At 36.9% G+C, this 23,835-nt stretch overlaps 1 protein-coding gene across 1 annotated transcript; it reads left to right on the top strand.

The window, feature by feature from the left end:
* The first annotated feature begins 795 nt into the window (after window positions 1–795).
* On the top strand, window positions 796–23,799 carry LOC125864698 (nuclear cap-binding protein subunit 1). Its single transcript, XM_049544736.1, has 19 exons — window positions 796–956; window positions 1,039–1,098; window positions 2,296–2,352; window positions 4,054–4,125; window positions 4,783–4,845; window positions 5,913–6,089; window positions 7,143–7,274; window positions 8,414–8,480; window positions 13,074–13,273; window positions 13,722–13,792; window positions 13,991–14,075; window positions 17,903–17,971; window positions 18,113–18,231; window positions 19,010–19,148; window positions 20,316–20,813; window positions 22,217–22,516; window positions 22,636–22,808; window positions 22,942–23,053; window positions 23,497–23,799. Exons 1-19 carry the CDS (start codon window positions 873–875, stop codon window positions 23,602–23,604), a joined length of 2,586 nt encoding a protein of 861 aa, XP_049400693.1. The 5' UTR covers window positions 796–872; the 3' UTR covers window positions 23,605–23,799.
* The last annotated feature ends 36 nt before the right edge of the window (window positions 23,800–23,835 follow it).

The following is a 23,835-nucleotide window of genomic DNA, read 5'->3' as shown; positions in this document are numbered from 1 at the left end:
AAAAGTTGAATTATTCTCAAAAGTTTTTCTTCATCATAGATCAAATCTTGCACTCTACACATCATACTTAATTTTTATCCATAATATAAATATTGAATTCTATATATAAATGTTGAATTTTACCTATAAAAGTTTAAATCAAACAATCTGTTTGAACTTTAGTGATTTAGTGAGTGACATTTTTGTTGTTAGATCAATTTGAATTTTACACCAATCTCTTAAAGGTGTTGATATAATATATTTTTCAGATAAAAAATTTAATATATCAAAAAAATTATAAAACTATATCCTCTTTTAATATTCAAGTGAATTCCTATTGCTTTGTCAATTAATTTCTATACAAACTTATTAATATCAATATACTATAGAACTATCCTTTTTTTTTAAAAAAAAAAACATGATAAGTAATTTTTTTTACTTAATAATTGAGTTTTCTTGTCATGACTTTTAAATTCAGCTTACCTAAAAAGATGAATTTCTCGATTTATCCTGTATGAAAGAATTATTATTTCATATAGAATAATTTAATTTAGATAGCTTAAGCGACATTCATAATTTAATTCATATTGATTCAATTTATCTTTTTAAATGCTCTTTATATAAATAAGTCAACGACTTGAAATATGTTCTTTAGGTTAAAGTCAACACTATTTTTATAAATCCTATCAAACAACCCCAAGTATCATAAATTTTGTTGGTGAGCCAAACAAGCCCTAAAATTTTTGGACTTTGATTTGAATCGGGTCGGGTCTTTTGTATAAGAGGTATATGAGTGGAGTTAAGCCCAGTGAAGAGTACAAAACCCTGCCCTCTTCTTCTTCGTTGCATCAGTGCAGTCCTCGCTGCTGTAATTTGCTTGTAAGAAAAAAGGAATGAGTAGTTGGAGGAGTTTGCTCTTGCGACTCGGCGAGAAGTGCCCTGAGTACGCTGGAAATGCAGATTTCAAAGATCAAATAGTCAGTACATCCATCTTCTATGTTGTAACGGATTTCCCAATTCAAACGGTTTGAAATTCTCATCCTTTTTTTGGTATTGCAGGATGCATGCCATAGTTTGGTTCGCCGAGAAATAGAGCATTCTGGGGACGATGTTTTCCCAGTAAGAACATTATCCTGTTTGCTAATACTCCTTGTTGTTTTTGTTGTTGGTATTGAGAAAGCTCATGTGAGTTAATTGGCTCAACCCCAATTGTGCTCACATGTTAGAAAGTATGAGCACACTGGTTCACCCTGCTCCCACTTAGCAGAGCGAGTGAGATGCACCTAACCCATACTTCACCTTTTGTGTACTTACTACTCAACCAATGCCCTGAGGACGACTGCTTTTTCTGGATTATTGTTGTTGTTGTGTATGTATGAAGCACGATCCTAGTTTCCGACTCATTTCCCTTTCCCCTCTGTAATTTCACTTAATGTATTAAATTGAGCATGTTATCCTAGTAGCATGGGGCAAAACACTTATACTTTAGACGACATGTTGGTAGAGTGAGACGGGAGTTCAAAAAGGTTTCTCCTTCGTGTAATGACCAAATGTGATGTGCCCTTAGAAAAGAAAAAGAAAATTGTCTGTGTGTCCCAAAAGAGATGTCCGCATGAACTTTTAGTTCCTTCTCCATAGGCGTGGTATATGTGAAATGTTCTTGCTTAGATAGAAGGCTATTATCCTGTTGGTTATCATTGGGTCAAATAATAGTTAGATATTGATGTAAAAATGTGGAAGTTGGATTCAATGCTACTGAAACTGCAGATGAGGTCCAGAGTCACTGCTTCAATATATTTAGAGCAATTGCGTTTCAGAATGTCTGGTTTCAAAATTTAAGCATCTTCTTCACTAACATAAAAACAAAACTTCGGATTAGTTTCTTATGTGTGATAAACTAAACTTATAAAATTGTCAACTCGTCCCCCACTTGGCAGATCTACCAGTTCTGATAAATTTCAAATGGATACTTTTTACCTATCAAACAAAAAATTTAGTTCTGATAATTTTCTTGGCATATTGACCTGTCTTTATAATCAGTGCTTTTGGCATTGTCTTTTCATTGGGGTGTATATATATAATGTAGTTGTAGATTTCGGCTTTCTGGCTCTCTTAAATGTGTCCCATTACTCGCTTTATTGAAGAGTCATCCCCCTCTCCAACTTATCATTGCCTTAGAGTTCCCTTACAGTAAAAGCTTTGCACTATTGCCATCATTAATCAAGAGTTATCCAGTTTGTGCTTACAAGGAGGCTTAGTGTTATACTATTGAATTGTATGCTGAATTATGTGCTTTATTTCCCTATACCTTGGCAGTTCCTTCTTCAGTGTGCTGAGCAATTGCCTCACAAGATACCTCTGTATGGAACACTGGTAAGTTATCATACATCGCTCTTTTCTAGTTTGAGCTCTGTTTAGCGCATGTTTTTTCTTCTTGATCCTTATTTTTATCCTCTTGACTATCTTCTTCACATACTTATGAATGTATATGCGGTGATGCCATACATAGACAATTGATAGTCAATTAATCTATATTCTTAAAAGCAACATTGGTTCAGCATTTCACAGTTGAAGCTCAAGAAAAATGTGCAGCTGATACAGTTATCGAAACATTTTTCCAGCAAGCCTCAAGGTTCTTTTAGAAATATATATTTTGATTCTGCGAATCAGGAATAGACACACTGTAGATGAATCAGGAAAATGATTCAATGGCAAAATATGATTTTTTAATGAAGTAAGAATATTATTAACAAAAGGGCGTTAACTAGGCCGTATACTAGAAGTATTGTTTTGGCAAGAAATTCTATGCATAATTAGATAATCAACATCTTTTTTTGGCAAGAAATTGTATACATGTTAGGGGAAGTGAGTCTCAAAGTACTGTTTCCACACTACCTATGACCCCAAAAACTCACCCTACTCCCTTTACCCACCCAAAAAGATATATTCCCGTTGAACTCTTGCCGTCCTTTTAAAATAGTCCTCCATAGGCCACAACCGTTGGGGAGTGGGGCATGTTTAGTCCTCTCCAACCCCCCTCCAAAGCCCCATACTTCTCCGTAATTTCTCCAAAAAGCATTTACCTCTACCCCAAATCTTTATAACCACTTTCCTAGAAGTGCCTTGTCATAGATTCAATTTCCCTAACATGTATAGAATTTTTTGCCACATATACACTTTCCTAGAAGTGCCACCGTAACGTGGAAGGTCTGAATGTTCTTCAACCCTCGTCCTTTACAATATCCCAGAACTGCTGAATGAATGCTAGAGTGAAACAATCAGGTCCAGGGCTTTATCTCCCGTATAACTGTCGATCACCTTCTTCACCTCCTCTTCTCCATCACTCTTTCTAGTCACCCCTCTTCTCTTCCCCTATTTGATTAAATTCTAAATCCCCCAATCTAAGCCGCCATTCTGATTCCGCCTCCTCCTCCTGAAAGGGAAAATATGATCTAGTACCACACTCAATGTTAGTGTCAGTTACCTTTTTTCCCTTCAAATATGAATGAGGAGATCACAAGGTGGGGGATTGGCCCCCTCCGTCTAGACAGAAGCTTGGTGGGGATCGGACCCCCACCATCACGATTACCATGTTGCCTTAGCCCTTATTTCCCCAGGCAATCTTTATGTTTTATTACTATATTTCTTATCTACAAAGAATCTGTATAGGTTTATTTATTTATTTGGCTACTCTCACATCAGGGTTTGTGCTGAGCAGGAGTCTATATTTTTATTCAGTGTAGGGCTATTTGAAATTTAAAGAACTACTTGTATTATGATTCCCCTTAGTTGTCTTACAAGTCAAGATTATTGGGTGTGGGAAAGAGATGGTTTTCAAGTAGAGTTAAAAGGATATATAAGATTCATACAATTGACTTAAGTAGCTCTGGGTGGGGTATATTTGGTTAATATAATTGCACTATCAATTCATTTATTGGGATATTTTGCATTTCATGGTTATTATTTTCGCTTATTAATTGTTCTTGTGTTTCCTTTTTACTTTTTTTTTATAAATGTTCTGTTATTTTCTTTTCCCTCCTCCTCTCTGCATTTACCACTTCTGTCCATCTGCAGATAGGCCTTTTGAATTTGGAAAACGAGGAATTTGTCAGTAAATTAGTGGAGAGCACTCAAATTAATTTACAGGTCAGCAAGCTCCAATATTTGGTTATTCTTGAGCATTGGGAATAGTGGCCTTGCTTTTTTTTTTTTTGGAAGAAGATTATTTTTTGTAATAAATGAAAGTGACACTTATCTCGATTTTGCATCTTTAAACTCCTTATCTGTTATTGCATACAGCTTAAGTCTTGTTACCCTGGGGTTATCTGCTACATTATTGTTTTTTTACACTATAAAAATCAACTTGCCAGACACATCTAGATTCGTTTGTTTAATTTTCTTCTTGCTGTTTCACTAATAATGCAGCAAAATGGTGCTTAAATATTTAGAATTTGGTACACAAAGGCATATCCAGGATATGCAATCTTTGAGTTCCTTTAGTAATCTCAAATTGATTCACGATGATAACTGGGTTCAGAATTAAATATTTATACATTTTTAGTGGATGTTTTAATACATATACAGTGTATGGGTAAAAGCTACTGGGTTACCCCTAGTTTTGAGCTTAGAGAGTCTTTTGCTTATATGCTTTTGGTATTTCCATCTTCTTTGTTGAAGAAGCGGTGTGAGAGGAGTTAAAGGAAGTTCCATCAATGTTAATTTTGCAGTCAAATTTGTAACATGGGTTTGTATTACTCTGGATGCAGTGTCCTTTTGACAATTGCTGTTTTCCCTTCGTTTCAGGATGCGTTGGAGACTGGACAGTGCAACAAGATCCGTATATTGATGAGGTTTTTGACTGTTTTGGTATGTTCTAGGAATCTGCTACTTTTGCTGCTCTGATGTTTTTTTTTGAGAATGGTAAAGTTGTATTCATCAGCATACCCAACCAAACAAAAGTAAAAAATAAAATTCAAAGGCCAAGTAGTCATGATTACAAAGAGCCTAGGAAATCTACTACCTGATCTACTTCATATATACCCTCCTCTTTACACCAAAAAAATAGAGTATTAATGCAATTTTCTTTAACTTTCTGCATTGGGTTAGTAATATTCTTAAAGCACCTATTGTTTCTTTCCTTCCAAATTGACCACCATATGCAAGATGGAACTAGATTCCACCATTTTTTCTGTGTTTTACTCCCCCCTCTTCCATCCAACAGTTTAGTAGGTCAGCAGTATGCTCAGGCACCACCCAAGGATCTTGAACAATGCTTTGAAACATATACCATATCTGGGAAGTCACTCTACAGTGAAGGAACAGATGATTGTTTGTTTCCTCCTTCTCATGGCAAAAGAAGCACCTAGAAACAATCTGAAATCCTCTTTGCTGCTCTGATGTTATACTCCAACTAAGAGTCCTCTAAAGTTTTTCTATTTGGATCTTTATTGAGTTTGAAAACTAAGTGGTCTGAGAGCAGGGTGTTTGGTAGCCTTTTGGTTAAGGTATGGAGATATTTGGTAAAGAATGTAATTATGCGTAAAGTACATTTACCAAAGTTTTATCATCTATGATTCCGATCTTTGTGGGTGAAATTATCCAAGCATTCAGAACATTCGTCAAGACCAAGTTCATTCATAACCATAATTTGCATCCTTATCTCTCTCTCTGTAACCTTGTTATGATTTTACTCTATCAGTTAGGATTGAGTGCGACATTCGAACATCAAAGTGACCTTTTTCTTTTTGGATTAGAGTCGCCCATGAGATTATTATCATCAAATTGAGTTCATTCACTTCTTTACCCAGTTTCTGCTTAACCTGAAACCTTGCATAACATTTGCTTGTATCCTCACAGACAATTTTGAGTATGATCTGATGTCGCGAGTTAATTGGTAGTTGTTAGTGAAGTTAATAGATTGTTTGTGTTGTTAGATGTGCAGCAAAGTTATCCAACCGAGTGCATTAGTGGTTATTTTTGAAAGTTTATTATCATCAGCAGCGACTACTGTGGACGAAGAAAAAGGAATTCCCTCTTGGCAAGCACGTGCTGACTTCTATATTACTTGTATTTTATCGTGCCTTCCTTGGGGTGGTGCTGAACTTGTTGAGGTAATAATATGCACTTGATCAAAATGCCAAACCTTTACAATTCTTGCCTGCAATTGGGTGACATGTTTTTTTTTTCCTGCTTGTACTTTTTCTGGTTGTTTTCTTTTCTTTCACGAGCCGGGGCGGAAAAAATATGGATCTTAGAGATTCATCATAGCAAAGCCTCTTTGCTGGTTTACTGTACCCAAAATTGTAACTAAGCTTGAACTGCACATATTGGGTTGGCAGATTGGCAATATGAATAGGAACTAGGGAACTTTATCCATAAAAGGAGTTAGGTAAAAGATTTATGGCAGTATCCCAAGTAGATTGAGATTGAGGCTTACTTGATTGATCTCAAAGTTAAGACATCTGTTAAAAGGTGTGAAGTGTGGGAATATATTTCTATTTCTGTTGCTTACACTTGTAAGTTCATCACACATACATTTTTTTTTTTGGAAATAGTAAAGATTTTATTACACATTGAATTAGGGTTGTATTGCTGCATACTTGTAGATGCCTGAAGTCACGATCATGAAGGCTTTAAGGCTTGTGCCTCAGCTTATTTTGTATATTCTTCTTCTTCTTTTTCTTCTTCTTCTTCTTCTTATCCCCAAGGTCAGTGGCGCACAGTTCAAAACTCGGTGGATAATGAGCCTGCCCCTCCTTGCTTCTCCACTTTTATCTGTTACAGGTTTTGAACCGTGACACTTGCCTAATTCACAAATCATGCGTGTGCTCTTACCACTAGACCAAAAACCAGGAGTTTTTGTATTATTTCATTGTCTTTTGCTTGGTTCTTTCCGGTAAATTATTTTTTTGTTACGAAGACTTAAGCCTGAGGAGTATGTCAAAGTGTCTTGAAGATTGTCAACCATTTTTGTGTTTGTGCATTCACAGGGAATTTATGTATTTTAGAGGTCTGTATAAATTTTCTGGTTTGTGGTTCTCTTTTAGTTGTGTAATGTGCCAATTTCTTCTATTCCTTTACTAAATCATATGTTTGCTTTCTTCTCATTTATTTCATCTTTCTCAGCTAACGCTGAATTACCTACCTCTCATGTCGATTTTCAGCAAGTTCCTGAGGAGATTGAAAGGGTTATGGTTGGAGTAGAAGCCTATTTAAGTATTCGAAGACGTGTGTCTGACGCTGGGGTTTCTGTCTTTGAGGATATTGAAGAAACCAATAATGTTGTCAATGAGAAGGTATATATTTGTATTAGATGTGAAAATCTTTTTATGTTATACTAGCTTGTGTCTTTGCACTGTCTGTTTTGTTTTTCTTTCTTTAAAGACCTTCAACATCATATAGCCTATGTTTTCAATCATGGCAATAGTATCATAGAGACAAGAGTTCAAGATTAGTGGGTGATGAATTTATTATCTATATACTTGTCCCTCAAACGAAAACAATTATCAGCATCAATATAAATATGTAAATTCTTTATTTCATCTTCTTCTGTAGTTTCTGCTTCAATTTCGTTTTACTTACTTTAAGCAAATATGAACCCTTTCAACATATCCCCACCGTAATCAACTCTTCCTCTATGAATTGGCCATACTAAATGAGTCTTCTGCCCTTCTCTAAAATGATTGATCCAAAAGCTACTTTATTGGACCAAGTGATGATGCCTTGTTGTAAATCTTTTCTATTTGGGATTTAAAAAATGCAGGAACTGTGAATGTTTTCATACTAGCTTCATTCCTTATGAATAAAACCCTGTTATCCTCTTGAAAATAAATCACCTTCTCATGTCTTTCTAAAGAAAAGAACTTAGGAGTAAGGTGAAAACTTTGTGAATGTGACTCATTGGTGTTCACAAGTGGTTTTTTCTGACAAGTTTCACTCCTCATGAATAAGATCCTGCTTAATCATTTTGAAAATAAATTACCTTTTCCTTCTTCCAAAGCAAACAATTAAAGAAAAAACAATGAAGTGAAGGATAGAAAGTGTGAACTTTGGAACCATGCCCTAGTGGTGTGCACTGGATTGACACTGTTATCTGAAAAGGAAATTACTGAAAAAGAGCATGATTGAATGTGTATGATGTGGTGGCTGATTGTTGTCAGTGGCCAGTTTGAGTACAACTTAAATCAATGTGTAGCCTTGGGTTTGGTGTCTCTACTTCCTAGCATATAACAGAGATAGTTTCCTTTGTGGTTCTTGATGGTTTTTCTCATATTATCATTGGATGGACTCGAGTGACAGAAATTGCTTAACATGTGAGATTCTCCAGGTGCTCTTCAATCAAAGTAGTTTGTTGCACCCCCCCATCCTTCCTCATCATTTATATGCCTATGTTGCAATGTTTGTACTATTAAGAGTTGAGATATTTGATCTACAGGATTTCTTGGAGGACTTGTGGTCTCGAGTTCAAGATCTTTCTAATAGAGGGTGGAAACTTGATAGTGGTATTCTTACTTCTTATTTATCTTAAATTTGTTTTAATCCTTTCCTCTGTCAACATTACAATTTTTTCCTCTATTAATAAAGAAAAGCTGTCTTTTGTCTGCTCCAAAGAAGGCAAAGCACTCGCCTAAGAATGGGTGGGAAAATTAATGGCGATGAATCATCCATTGCTATTTTTCCTTAAATAACAAATTAACAACCATACCTTTAAACTCCTTTAGGGATGTAAAATGAGCTAAGCTGAGAAACCATCTTTGATGGAGCAGAATATCGTGTTTGAGAGATGTGTTTTCCGTAGATTGGAAGCCAAATGGCCAGTGATTGTTGTCCCAATCCTATGAGATGAGAGGACTTTTGGTTAACTTTTGGATATATATTATAATTTTCTTTCTGTTGAAAGGAGAGATTATGATGTCCCTATTCCCTATTCCAATAAGTGTGGTCAAGAAGTTGGACCGATTAAGAAGAAATTTTCTTTGGTTTGGGAACAAGGAGGGAAAGGGGTATCATTTGGTAGAATGGAAGACTGTACAATTACACAAGGAGGCTGGTGGTTTAGGAGTCAGGAATCTGAAACTACAGAATGATTGCTTGCTCATGAAATGGTTATGGAGATTAAATGGAAATGATCATGCTCTATGGAAGGAGGTAATCCTGAATAAGTATGGCCAGACAGAGCAATGGTGTACCAATGCAGTATCAACCACCTACGAAACATCGGTATGGAGATCTATAAGGAATCTTTGGCCTAGACTAGTAAAGAATTCATGTTATGAGGTGGGTGCTGGGAACAAAATACTATTTTGGAAGGACCTATGGATTGGACAAGAAGTTTTAATGCAAGTTTTCCCTGATCTGGCCAATATATGCACTAACCTTGAGGTTACAGTGGCTGATAGCTGGTCCCCACAGGGATGGAACTTCTTCTTCAGGAGGCATCTTAATGACTGGGAAGTAGGCAGGTTTGTGGAGCTATTGCAGATGATTGATGGTTTCAAAGGCACTACTGTAGAGGATGACACTTTTAGATGGAAACATGATAAGGATGGCAAGTTCTCTGTAGGTAGAATTTATAGGAAAGAGGTATCCTGGATGCCTGAAAACAAAATAGGCCCTTGGAAGCATGTATGGAAAAGTATGGCTCCTACTAAGGTCAAGTGCTTTGCTTGGTTAGTAATCAGGAAAGCTTGCCTCACTCATGAGATCCTGCAGAAAAAGGGATTGCCAATTGTGTCCAGATGCATGTTATGTAGTGACGCTAGAGAGACAAATAATCATCTGTTCCTCCATCGTAAAGTCACATCTCAGCTTTGGACTATGTTTCTCAGTTTAACAGAGACAAAATGGTCAATGCCAGAGCACACAGCAGACTTGTTAAGTTGCTGGATTAGGAGAGGGGGAAGCGAGACACAAAAGAAGTGGTGGAGAATAATCCCACATTGTATCTGGTGGACTATCTGGAGGGAGAGGAATGGAAGAAACTTTGAAGATAGATTCCACAACATTCAGAAAATCAAAGAGAGCTGCATAGCAACTTTCTACTTTTGGTGCAAAGAACATTGTATAGAAAATGCTGAACAATTAGTAGATCTTTTAGGATTACTGTAATTAGTTTCTCGTTCTAGCTTGTTACTACCTTTTTGGAGGTCTCCAGCTGAGGAATACAACATTACCAGTTTCAAAAAAAAAAAAAAAGATTTGGTCTTTTTTTTTTTGAAATAGGTAACTTTGTATTCACACAAAAGACCTCATCAAGGAATTGATGAAGAGGGATTTACAAACCCCCCGGGGGTGCCATCATTCTCAAATCCAAAACCAAATTTTAAAAAATTTACAATTGTCCTATAAGCTCTACTAAACTATCTGATTCCCCCACTAAATCTTGCTTACACCAAAAAAACAAAAGACTAAGGCATCTCATCTTGATCGTCTGGGAACTGCTATTCCTCCCTTCAAAACACCTTCTATTCCTTTCTTTCCATAGTGTCCACCAAATGCAAGCAGGTACATTTTTGCACCAATCTCCCTTTGATCCTCTCTTCCCAATTCCTTGCCAGCGTGTTAGTACCTCAAAAGTGGTTCTGGGCATTGTCCAGTTAACCCCGAGTATACAAATGAACATGTTCCACAGATCTGCAGCCATCCTGCAGTGCAAAAATAAATGGCCATTTTCTTCAGCCTCTTGTTCACACATAAAGCACCTTGAGCAGATCTGTAAACCTCTTCTTTGTAGCACTTTGTGTGTTAGACAAGCTCTTCTAATTACCAACCAAGTGAAGCGCAAGCAACTTTTAGAGGGATCTGAATCTTCCATATTAATTTCCAGGGCCAAGATGTTGTCAAAGAGTGGTTGGTGTTTCTTTCGCAGACCTTACTCCAGACCTTGAACCTGTTCCTTGGCATCAATGCAGAGCCCGACAAACCAGTTTGGAAATTGCATAGTAGGGGAGTTTTTACAGTAAAGTCTTGTTACGGGGAAAAAGATTTGGTCTTGAGAGGAGACGTTAGGATTTCAGTCTTGGAATTTCTTCTACACTCCTAAAAAGGTAGTTCAGTGCACAAAACATCCCGTGTTCGCACAACGTCCAGGAAAAGGCAGCATCCCAAGGGATTGTGATGTAGGCAACTTACCCTGGGACAAGAACCATGACTCGCGGGTCACACAGAGACAATTTTAACATTGCTACTCACCTCCTTCAATNTCTAGCTTGTTACTACCTTTTTGGAGCAGCATACCTTAATGCTGAGGAATACAACATTACCAGTTTCAAAAAAAAAAAAAAGATTTGGTCTTGAGAGGAAATGTTAGGATTTCATTCTTGGAATTTCTTCTACACTCCTAAAAAGGTAGTTCAGTGCACGAAACATCCCGTGTTCGCACAACGTCCAGGAAAAGGCAGCATCCCAAGGGATTGTGATGTAGGCAACTTACCCTGGGACAAGAACCATGACTCGCGGGTCACACAGAGACAATTTTAACATTGCTACTCACCTCCTTCAATATATTTATTGATATTCATTTTCGAGGTAACTGAACCCCAACATCTGCTGCATATCTACTGATTCTTTTACTTTTTTTGAGCTCGATATGAAGATCAAGTAGGATTGGAACATTATATTAGAAAGAGAGTAGACGAGGCCTATATTGGTTTTGCGGGCCTTTTGAGCATATCATGGGTGTTAGAATGTCTCACATTGGTGAGGGAATATGTTATTGTATTTGTCTCCTTATATGTCATGGACAGTCCTCACTTCATGTGCTAGTTTTTGAGATTGAGTTAGCTACAAGGTGAATTTCTTTACAGTGGGGGTTTAGCTCCTATTACATTCATATTTGGGCCTTCTTGAGCTTGGGGTTGGTAGCTGGGCCAAGCTGTGCCCAAGTAGCTTGTTGTATAACCTTGGTTCACATGTACCCCTACTCCCGTCACCTAGGGAAAAATGTAAAATTTTGTGAATAGGGGTAATTATCCAATCCTTGATCCTTCTTTCAATTAAATTTGACACTATGTTCCCTTGATTGTTTGGTAGGTCATGCCTTGTCAATTAGTATTTTATCAGATTAATCATTAATGGAAGTTCTAGTATTATGCTAATAATTTGATGTTGGTGGTTTTCAACTAACTGTGGATAAAAACTGCATATAACTTGATTTTCACACTTTCTGTTGCTTAAATAGGAAATTTCTTTTATTTACTTGTATGTAGTCTAGAGTTTGTATATATTAAGTTAATGGAGGTTCTAGTAGTGTGCTAGATGAATTTGATAGTGGTGGTTACATTGGCTTCCAACTAACTGTGGATAAAATTTGCATATACCTCTGTTATATAGCTTTTCATTTCTAAAATGAGACAAATATGAATTGTATGTAGCCTTGAGTGTTTCTCTGATAAAGTTGTAATTGAAGTGATATGAAACATGAATTATGCTGAATAAAGATCTAATGGAATAACTGATCAATAGCGTTAGTGAGTGTTAAGCCCAATTGAAGAGGAAGGTTCTAGTGATTTGGTAGTTTGATCCTTTTAGATTTTTCTCTTTTTTAGTTCAGAGGACATCACTTCCTTTGATCTTTTTTTTCATTCAAGAGTTTGGACATGATAAACATAGTTTGTTATAGCACTTATCTATTGTCTGCCTGACAGTAGCCTGTTACTTGTTCTAGATTTCACCCTGAAGAAGTTAGCTTTTTATCTGCCTTTCCTCTTCTCACCTTTAGTTTGTGCCAAGAAGCTGAAAGTGATTAGTTTCTCTTAAAAATGGATGTGAACATGAATGATCAATTTTTTGTACCAAATAGGTTTTTGATTGCAATTTGGTTCTTGTATGGAGTTTCAAGTTTATTCTTTTAAAAAATTGGAGAGATGGACTTGAAACCGATACTAGGCTATTGTTTTTCCTGGATTGTGCAATTTGACTTTTTAAAGTCAAGTGTGAACTTTGTCTTCTGCATTTCTGGACTGTTTTGAGTTCCTTTCTCTTTATGCATGTCTTTGCAATTCGTTTTTCTCTTTCTCATTTTTAATTTAATGTTAAAAGTGTGGCATTTTATCTTGTCTTGAAGTTCATTTCTTTTTTATTTGGAAAAAAACTAGTTCCCAGACTGCACCTATCTTTTGAGGCACAGCTGGTTGCTGGTAAGTCTCATGATTTATCTCCAGTAAGCTGCCCTGAGCAACCAGGTCCTCCCGGAGCTTTATCTGGAATTGCCTTCGGTAGACAAAAGCACGAAGCTGAGTTAAAATATCCTCAAAGGATAAGGAGGCTAAATATATTTCCTTCAAATAAAACTGAGGTAATTGATTAGTTTATGTTTTGATAATTGAATTGATCCTAGCATAGGAAAGCATGGTGACTGATCCATTGATAGAGGTTTCGATTTGCATGTATCCAGATGTGTTAGATATGGAGTATGTTCTTATTTTGTTGTATTTTTTGTCTTGTTGTTTGTGCCTGCCAGTTCTCCCTAGAATCTCCCCTCCCTCTTTCATCCTCCTCTCAGGAAATCTTCCTCCAATTGTTGCAATATATCAGTGTATATTGTGTGATTGAAGGGATTTACTTGGCCTTACAGCTATAGAGCCTGCATGTTGGAGTTTAGTCAACACTAGTTGGTTTCTATGAACAGCTTGGCTGCTGAGGATACATTGTTCAAGGGCTGAACTTAATTTTTGGGGATGCGTTACTCTCACTTGTTATTTCTACTTGCTGATCTTGCCTTCTATTTTTGTTTTGAATGGCAGGATCTTCAACCCATTGATCGCTTTGTTGTGGAAGAGTATTTGTTGGATGTGCTTTTCTTCTTGAATGGATGGTTTGTTAACTTTCCCAATTTTGGTTCCACTAATTTTAAGTAGGATTTCTGTTTCAGTTCATTGTATTTGGGTGTAGCGTTTAAGGTTAGAGGTGCGCTTGTGTATATATGCTGTACCTAGTTGCTATGTGCTTTTGTAGTATATGCTGAACTCAATGATTTTTCTTATTCCTTTTCTTTTCGGTTGGTGCAAGCTAGTCGAAAGGAATGTGCTGCATACATGGTTGGACTGCCTGTACCGTTCAGATATGAATATCTTATGGCTGAGACAATATTCTCTCAGGTAAGAACTGTTGCGGTTGCTTATAGAAGAAAGATTTGTTGTAGGTGGTGGTATTAGAGAATATTAAACTTCAGCAATGCTATTTTCCTTCCTTTCTTGGTCACTTACTGCCATAGCTCCTAGACCCCCTATCCCCCCTCTCCCTCCCTTTTAGAACCTATTTGGATTTGCTTATTTTAGGTGCTTTTAAGCCAGAATAGATTTTAAGCGGTTTTGTAGGTTTTGTAGATGATAAAAAAGTGTTTTTAAGCACTTGTTTTTAAGCTAAAAGCATAGGTTAGGATTCCTAACTTATGCCTTATACTTGTAAGCCATAAGCTATAAGCCCATCCAAACAGACTCTTATATATATATATAGGTATCTCCTGAATTTTCTCCCTAGTGACAAACCCAGATAAATAACCGGTAATGCAATCATCTTTCTCTCCGTATGCTTGCTAATTCATGAATATTTCACACATTTCAACTGGTTTTGTATATAAATGTTAAGTCTTGCACCACCTTGATCCAAATTAATGTCCTAAACAAATATTGAAGCTTTCTTACCTATGGTACACAAGAAATTCATGGTTCATTAACAAACAATTGCGATATAACCATTCTTCCTCCTCTTCTGCTCACCTGCACAAAACCCTACAGGAAAACTAGTGCCTCCATCACAATAAAAAGAATAGCAACAGAGATGACCACCAACTCCGTGCACCTCGACTAGTTCCAAGGGGTATTTCACGTCCCAAAATACCCCTTATACGCGACTGGCACCCAACTACCACTACCCACTAGGCGTACCAGTTCATACCATGCACTTAACATTTAGTCAAGACTCAATCAAAATAAATGCAAGTTTCAACACTCCAATAATTAAATACGAATAATTAATGATCCCAATTGTTCCATATGTATTTACGAATAATAATAATAAAATGAAGGAACAAAACTCTAGCTCAAGATCCCACACTAGACCATGGAGCATCTAAAAAATTACAGAGAGACTCAAAGTCGGTGTGCAGTTATAAACAAATGGTATAACTCCTTTTTGGGAGCCTCCTTGAACAATCTGGAGGCTCACCTCAACAACTGGATCAACTCTAACGAACTCATCTGCTTCTAGCTTCATCCTCAATAACAACATATGCATGGACATACCCCTCATCTTTGCCATTTAGAGATGACATTACCCCTCGTTATAAAAGTGGTTCACATATACCCCTACCATTACAAAAATGGCTCACATATACCCCTACCATTACAAAAGTGAAAAAATTAGTCTTTCTAAAAAAACATCTGCATGGACATGCAGGTACTACCTAAGTACTAAATGAAATACAAATGTTATCAGTTTCAAAAAAAAAAAATCTGCATGGACATGCAGGTAAGTAGTTAGTTATGCGTAAATATAACCCAGTAAGATCCTCGACCAGCCACTTTAGATACACAAATACACTCTGCACAAGAATTTTATCATTATATAATGGGAAAAAGGACAAATATACCCCTGAACTACCAAAAATGGTAAGCGTATACCCTTCGTTACTTTTGAGACACCAAAGTCCTTGCCATCCAAACAGTGGAGCACTTATATCCTTCACACTAACTGACGGACACGTGGCACCATCTCAGTAATTTGCTCGATTTTATTTTATTTTTACTCAAAAACTAAAAACCCACCCATTTATATCCTAACCCACTTAAGACCCGAATTAACAAACCCTAACCACACGTATTCTCAAATTAATCATTCACTCGACTTCAGTTCATCTAGTTGACTCGTCGCCATGTCTGACCACCAGCGAACTTAGAAGGACGATCCTTCATGCTTAATTACAACTCCAAAATGAACTCCAAATTGCCTCGGAGTTTCTCTCCAATTGGCTCTCCTTTCTCTCCCGTAACCTCTGTCGCTCCTACACCCAAACAATCTCCGATTGAATTGTGTAGTTCATATACTGATTTATACTCACAATTTGGATAAAGTTTCCAGCTTTTATGTGCTCTGCTCTTTTTGTTGGATGAGATAGCGTGTTACTTCAGATTAGTTTATTTGTTTGATTTTTTATTGAAATTTTGTAAAAAAGATGTTTCTTGGGTTTACTTAGTCCTGAAGAACCGTAGAATAGATGCACAATTTTCACGGCCAGTAGACGGATCGAATATAGCCAGATTTACATATGAATTAGAATAAGCCGAATGGAGAAGACCACAAAGACCAGTGTTCAAGGAAGCGTGAAGCGGAAAAAAGCGATAAGGCCCCGCTTCACGCTTTAAGCGATGAAGCACTCACTTTAAGCGATGAAGCACTCACACACTCATTCTAGTCTGTGAAGCGTAGAAGGCTCACATTGCTTCGCTTCATCGCTTAAAGTGATGAAGCGCTCGCTTTCCTGAACACTGACAAAGACAAACAGAATTTGGGGCTTTCCAGATTTTGAGAATTTTGTAGATATAAATTAAGTGGTTAAGAAAGCTGTCGTGTTTGTACCAGCACTCGTCGGCGCCGATGGAACGTCAAACGTCGATAAGGTTGGGAAGATCTTTGTCGATTGATTTGAATTTTCCGCGGAGAAAAGGACGAGATGATTCCAAAAGGGAATGGAGATGTGGGTTTTCAGTAGGAGAAAGAGAACTCAGTGATGAAGGCGTTTTTCTTTTTGCTTGGTTGAACAACAATGGAGGATGCAAGTATGGAGGAAGAAGGAGGATATGGTGGCTATATGAAGAAGGATAAGAGTAGTAGCTTGGGTATAGTATTAGGGTGTTCGTGAATGGGCAGGTTAGATAATTATTTGGGTGGGTCTTTTTAATTTGGGTGGGTTTAAATTAAGTGAATAATTGGGTAGATGCACAAGATGGTGCCACGTGTCCGTTTGTTAGTTTGAAGGATATAAATGCTCCATTTTTTGGATGGCAAGGACTTTGGTGTCTCAAAAGCATAACGAAGAGTATACACATACCATTTTCGATAGTTTGGAAGTTACCTATTTCAATAAAAATAATATATTAATATCCAACAAGGTCCAAATAATTGTTTATCAAGAATACTATTCATTCAACACAATCCACACTAAAGACTTGTCACAGTGACAGTTAAAACAATGAATCAACACTATGAGTTCCTGACAACATATACAGTGTGCCAATTCTTAGAACTCTTTAGTCACATTAGAAGATAAAAGTGGTGAAAATGGTGTTGTTTTCTTTCTGTTTTTTAGAGGATTGCTGTAAGACTCCCATAATCCCATGCATTATTTTTTCGGACTGAACATTTTGAATTTCAAGTGCATATATATGCTTTTCATACCGGATCAAAGTGAGATATCCTTCTTATGGTTTCTGGAAGTTATAGTGAATATTTTAGTCACTGGGGTCTGGTGTCCAGTATATCTGCTTGGAACTCTATTTGCTGCACATTTGGATTAATGAATACTTGTTAGTTGTTATAGCCATGACTTTCTCATCTATTGCTTTCGGAAGAGAAATATATGTAATTGCTGAACAAATACCTTTTTTATTTGAACTGGTAAAAGCTAATTGCTGCAGGTATACTTGCTATAGGCTATTGGTTTTATACCTACAGACCTTAACTCTGCCACCTGGACTGGCAGAGTTTTACCTACAGTTAGGATGAAGAACATGTATTTATTTTATTCTCTTAAGGGGCTAAGTTTTACATAACCTTAACAGCATAGAAGTTGTGGAACCTTATTATTGATAGTGTGTGTTCTCAGTTTACCTTTTGTTCCTTGGGATGTTCCTTATTTCATCATTGATTCACGATAACTTTACGGGAGCTTCTCTTCATCTCTCCTGATATCTTTTAAATCTTGCAGCTTCTCTTGTTGCCACAACCGCCCTTCAGACCGATATATTACACATTGGTTATCATTGATTTATGCAAGGTAATCCGCTAACTTTTTAGAATTGTAAGCTAATTACATATATGTTTCATAAAATTCCTATCAACTGCTGTGGAGCTCAAAATTTCCACTTGAAGATATTTCCACAAACTAGTCCTCATGGTTGTGTGTTTCTCATTTTAGGCTCTGCCAGGGGCCTTTCCTGCGGTAATAGCTGGAGCTGTCCGTGCTCTTTTTGATAAAATAACAGATCTAGACATGGAATGCCGGACACGTCTTATCCTTTGGTTCTCACATCATTTGTAAGTTGAAATGCTACAGAGTTGTGAGAGATGTTCCATTATTCTCAGCAAGCTCTTGTTGTTAACAGTTAGGCCAGTAATAGCTCATTGTTTTTATGAAGAGTTTACTTGATGTTGCTCAAGTGGCATATTATTGCTACTTATTGGTGTTTTTAGCTTATTTATGGTACTGGGTTGTCTGTTCATGAACTTCTTGTTGGTGTTAATTCTGAATTAACCGCAACCTTCTACCTTTTTGATGTTGAAGTGTGTGATGATCTTAGATGAAATGATCACACGTTCAACATGGTACATTGCTAGATCTATTCCAATTCATGGTTTGCTCGATGTTATGCCCCATATTATATCATCCACGCTCTAGATGTCCAGTCTTGGGTGTGCAAGGGGGTGTTGAAGTCCCACATCGGTTGCGAGTTAGATAATTGATCTCCTTATATAGTGTTGGGAAGTCATCACCTTTTGAGCTTGCTTAGGGTGTTAAGTTAGTCCCGGGATCTATTTTTTAACATGGTATTAGAGTAGGTAGAGGTTTTGGGTTTGAATATCACTACCAGGCACCAGCCATCAGAAAAACAGAGAGAATTTCCATGTGCTTGACTCATGAAAAAGAATCAAGCCCACAAGTGAGGGTCTGAGGGGGCGTGCTGAAGACATTATTAGATATATAAAACTATGCTCTCACAACTTAAGCATTTAGATGTGATAGACACACTCTTTAAGAATTGAGTCGTGTTTGTGTACAAACAGTGAGATCACTCTGTTTGAAATTGTGTTGCAGGTCAAACTTTCAATTTATCTGGCCATGGGAAGAATGGGCGTATGTGTTAGATCTCCCAAAATGGGCCCCACAACGTGTGTTTGTTCAAGAAGTTTTGGAAAGGGAAGTCCGTCTTTCATATTGGGACAAAATCAAGCAGGTATCTGGTTACTAGTGGAAAATACCAGCTTATTTTTATTTTTTTTTGAAAATGGTAATGGGGAAAATACCAGCTTATTGCAGATTGGTTTTGAGTTAATTTTGTCATTAAAATTTCTCAAATGAGTTATAACACTCTAATGGGGTGCTGTACTTATATTTGACCAATGACCACCTATCTCAAGTTCAACGTTTGGCACTTAAGTTATTTCCATGGCAATTGTATTAATTTTTCGTTTTGAAAGAATTTCACCAATTTGTAACAGCTAGGACGAATCTATATTTTTTCTCTTCAATTCTTTCTATTTAACTTCTATGAATTGACATTTTTATCCTTGGCATTCTTGGCGGAAAGCTGGAAATTTTTCTCTGTAAAATAAGTGGATTTGAGAAGTACTTTGAACACTTGTATCAGCCAGAAAAGAGGACATACAATAAAGCTTAAAAAGTTCCCTTAATGGGTTTATAATATTATTTAAACACATTATTTCTTTCACATGGTTTATAATTTTCCATTAACTTTGTTTCTCCACTATTCAAAGCAATAAAGCTTAAAATCAATTTGAAATGCTGTAAGACAAATGAATCAGTTTGCTAGGTATTAAATTCCCTTTTTTTGGGTGGGGTGTGGGGGTGTCAATATGCAAGCTTTGATATTCATTTTTGTTTAACCTGTAAACATATGAAGTTTATAGCTAAAAGCAATATTGCATGAGTTTAGGTAGATGTTGGCATGATTTTACAACATTTCTTTTAGGTGATTTAGACAAAAGTGGACAAGATTCACTCAAAGATAAAATGGGTTGCTCAAATAAATCCTAAGGCTGAATTGCATAAAGGAATAATGAATAATGTGTACTGTGTGATACTACTGTTACTTCTATGAGTATCAATTTAGAAGCAGATATACTGTAAGTTAAAGTTGAAGGTTTTTGCTTTTATTCGGGCTGCTAATTGAAGTACTACATGAACATGTTCTCTAAGAAAATATTTTTAATATAATCTTTAATTTTACCTTTATATATCATTAGATAATTTTTAGATGGAGTAAACACTAGAAATAAGTTAGTGATGTTGGCTCCTTTTTTTTGGGAAGACTTTATAATCTATTTCCTTACGTTTCTTTTAGTGCAATTCATATATTTCTTCTTTATTTCATTTTCTATAGAGCATTGAGAATGCCCCTGCTTTGGAGGAGTTGCTTCCACCAAGAGGTGGACCACAATTTAAATATAATGCGGAAGATGGTACTGATCCAACTGAGCGTGCACTTTCTTTAGAACTTAAGGACATGGTGAAAGGTAGGAAAACTGCCCGGGAAATGATTTCCTGGGTAGAAGAAAATGTTTTTCCAGCCCATGGGTTTGATATTACCCTTGGAGTTGTTGTTCAAACACTTCTTGACATCGGATCAAAAAGCTTTACTCATTTGATTACTGTCTTGGAGAGATATGGCCAAGTCATTGCAAAGATGTGTACTGATGATGATCAACAAGTTAAGCTGATTATGGAAGTAAGTTCTTACTGGCAAAACAGTGCTCAAATGACAGCTATTGCCATTGACCGGATGATGAGTTATCGGCTTATATCTAATTTGGCCATAGTGAGATGGGTTTTCTCTCCACTGAATCTTGATCGATTTCATGTTTCTGACAGTCCATGGGAGGTAAATCACCTGATTTAACTAGTGCAAAGTCATTTACTTTGAAAACTCAGTGTATGTTTACAGGCATATTTATTTTCATTCTCCTTTTGAAAACTCAGTGTATGTTCTCTTTCTAAAACTTACCCACATATTTTTGCATTGGTGTGCTTTGTAAGCTCTCATGTGTAAGTAATACATACCCCTCCAACTTGCACAGATCTTCCTTTTACACGCCGTCAATACTTGAACGACATTATACACATATATTTGTAGCAAGTACCCAATGGTTTTACCTTGGACACTTTTAAGCTTGGAAGTGAATGACATGCCTCATTACGTTAAAAAAAATCTAAAAAGCACTCCCTTGCTCGTAAGTTTATTAGTTACAATCCAAATTAGTTTTCTTGCAAAATTACCATCTTCCTATCTCTACCACTACCACTCTTCTCCTCCATCTGATTCTCCCTGTCACAGCCTCCACCACCAATAAAACAACCATCTTCGAAATATACCACCATTCCTTGCTCTACAATAGTTACGTCGCCTCTTCTGGGTCTGAACCTCCCACGCTTACAACAGATATAAGCTTTCTTTTTGTTATTGTATGTTGAAGATTCGCTCTTACGTCTGGTCATGCCACCTATTGCAGTAGAAAAATAATATGGTCAAAAGGCTTATCTTGATTTTGTCTTCACAGTTGGATTCATTTCTATGGTTCTTTGTTTATGTGGGTTTCTGGTCTGAGAGTGAATAGATGTCAATAAAAACATTGGAGGTATTTTGTCTTTTCTTGAATAGGAGGATGTGATCCAGGTTTTGGTGGTGGTACAGGCTCGGGAGAAAGGTATGGAGAAGGGTGTGGAGCTGGTAGTAGGTGGAGGTGCTGGGTGGGATGTTGTTGGTGGAGTTGATGTAGACCACTTGATCAAAAATAAGAAAATGAAAAAGGTTTAGGCCATTTGATCAAAAATTTGAACTGTTGAATTTGTCTCAGATTTTTAAAATTTTATTCCTTCATACACTAGAAGTTTTGGGAATAAATGCACCTGCTATGTGGTGAAATTGTGGGGTATTAGCTATGGATTTTTCAAGTTATGGTGTATATAAGGTTTGACCATGTATTTAGGGTGTGCAAAAGGAAATTCCCCAAATTTGTATGGGGACAGGGAGTGGGGGAATCTTATGAATTAACCCTCAGTTGTAAGTTGGAACTCTTTGGGCTCAATGTTTTTATCCTTTCCCCTTTTTTTCCCTTTTTTAAAAAATGGAAACCTGTAATTTGTTGTCTTGCCTGATTATTGTGATACGCCGTTGGGCTCCCTCTGCATTGCTGGTTTCTTTTCTTCCCCTTTCCAACACTACTTCCGGCGTTGTTATGATCTCGTTTGAGTTAAGAACCATGATTTAGTGTTTTGTGGCTGTAGATCCTCAGGAATGCTGTCAGTAAGACGTATAATCGGATTTCTGATCTAAGGAAAGAGATTTCATCCCTTGAGAGAAGTGTTGTCTTGGCAGAAAGAGCTGCATCTAGAGCCGGAGAAGAGTTAGAATCTGCCGAGTCTAAGCTGAGTGTCATAGATGGGGAACCTGTTCTTGGTGAAAACCCTGTAAGAATAAAACGGCTGAAATCATCTGCTGAAAAAGCAAAAGAAGAGGAGGTATCTGTTCGTGAATCTTTAGAAGCAAAGGAAGCTCTTCTTGCTCGAGCAGTTGATGAAATTGAGGTATTTTATGTTGGTCATGAATATAGATGAATTAAAATTGACTTGTATCAACTTGTGTCATATCTGAATATCTTGGATCTGGAATGAGGGCCGAAGTGCTGACAAAAATATATTTACAGGCTTTGTTTCTTTCACTGTATAAAAGCTTCTTGACTGCTTTAGCGGAACCCCTTCATGATGCATCCAGAGATGGAACCTTGCGGCCCTCTGGTCATGCAGATGATATGACCATTGACCTTGAAGATTCTTCAGTAATGGAGTTAGACAAGGATGACGAACGACCAAAGAAAAGGTGGTGTATCCATTATTTACTCTTCATTCTGATGCTATTAGGACGAGATTTTATCTCATGTTCTTTCTTCTGGTTACCTTTGTCCTTGAAGATTTTAAAATTATTTATTCTCTTTTATGTGGGCGAGTTACAGCCATCCTAATGGGAGCGGAGAAAGAAAGGGCTATAATCTTGATGAAAAACAGCAATGGTGTTTAACAACTCTGGGTTACCTCAAGGCCTTCACTAGGCAATATGCTTCAGAGGTAATTACTCATTTACTTGTCATGTAGCAATTACAATATCTGACCTATTTCTGCCTATGTTGCTTAGACTCTTAAAAAGTGTTGATGGACGTTTGTCGGATCCTCCAAAAACTGTGTATTTGTGGAGGATCCGAGTAACATAGATGATACCAGCTACGACTACTTTTGTCAGCCAAAGTGATGTGTGAGCCCTTTTTTTGTGAAAAAAGTGCCTAAGTTGTGGTGAAGAGTGAAAAATAACCCATTTTTGTAAAGAAAAATGCCTAGAGTTTTGATGAAGAGTGAAGAATAAGGAGGGAGTTCAACCTCTGAACTACTTGAAAGAACCCAAAACTGCAGCTACCTACTTAAAGTGTGATTTACTTTCATGCTGCAACTTCATGCAACCTAACTGTTACAATTTCTTATCCTGGTCTTTGTTTAATTTGTTTGTCGATGTACAGATATGGCAGCATATTGAGAAGTTGGATGCAGAGGTACTAACTGAAGATACTCATCCTCTGGTTCGAAAAGCAATATACTGTGGCCTGCGAAGACCTCTGGAGGAATGATTTATAACTTTGTCAGTTTCTTTTTATTTTCTACTTCTGCTTGTTCCTGATTTGTTTTGTTGGTGTATCATGAGTAATAGATTTTGTTATGTAGATTAGATGTTCAATGTAAAAATAGTTGGAGCAAAAGCAAACAGCAGTAGTAAGAAGAATTGTGCTTTATTCAGAAATTTGTTTCGTTTTATGATATTGAAAACTGATTCACCCCCAAGTCTTTGCATTTTTTGAATT

This window comes from Solanum stenotomum, chromosome 5 (assembly GCF_019186545.1).
Source record: "Solanum stenotomum isolate F172 chromosome 5, ASM1918654v1, whole genome shotgun sequence".
Lineage (NCBI taxonomy): Eukaryota > Viridiplantae > Streptophyta > Magnoliopsida > Solanales > Solanaceae > Solanum > Solanum stenotomum.
This window is presented reverse-complemented; position numbering and strand designations above follow the sequence as displayed.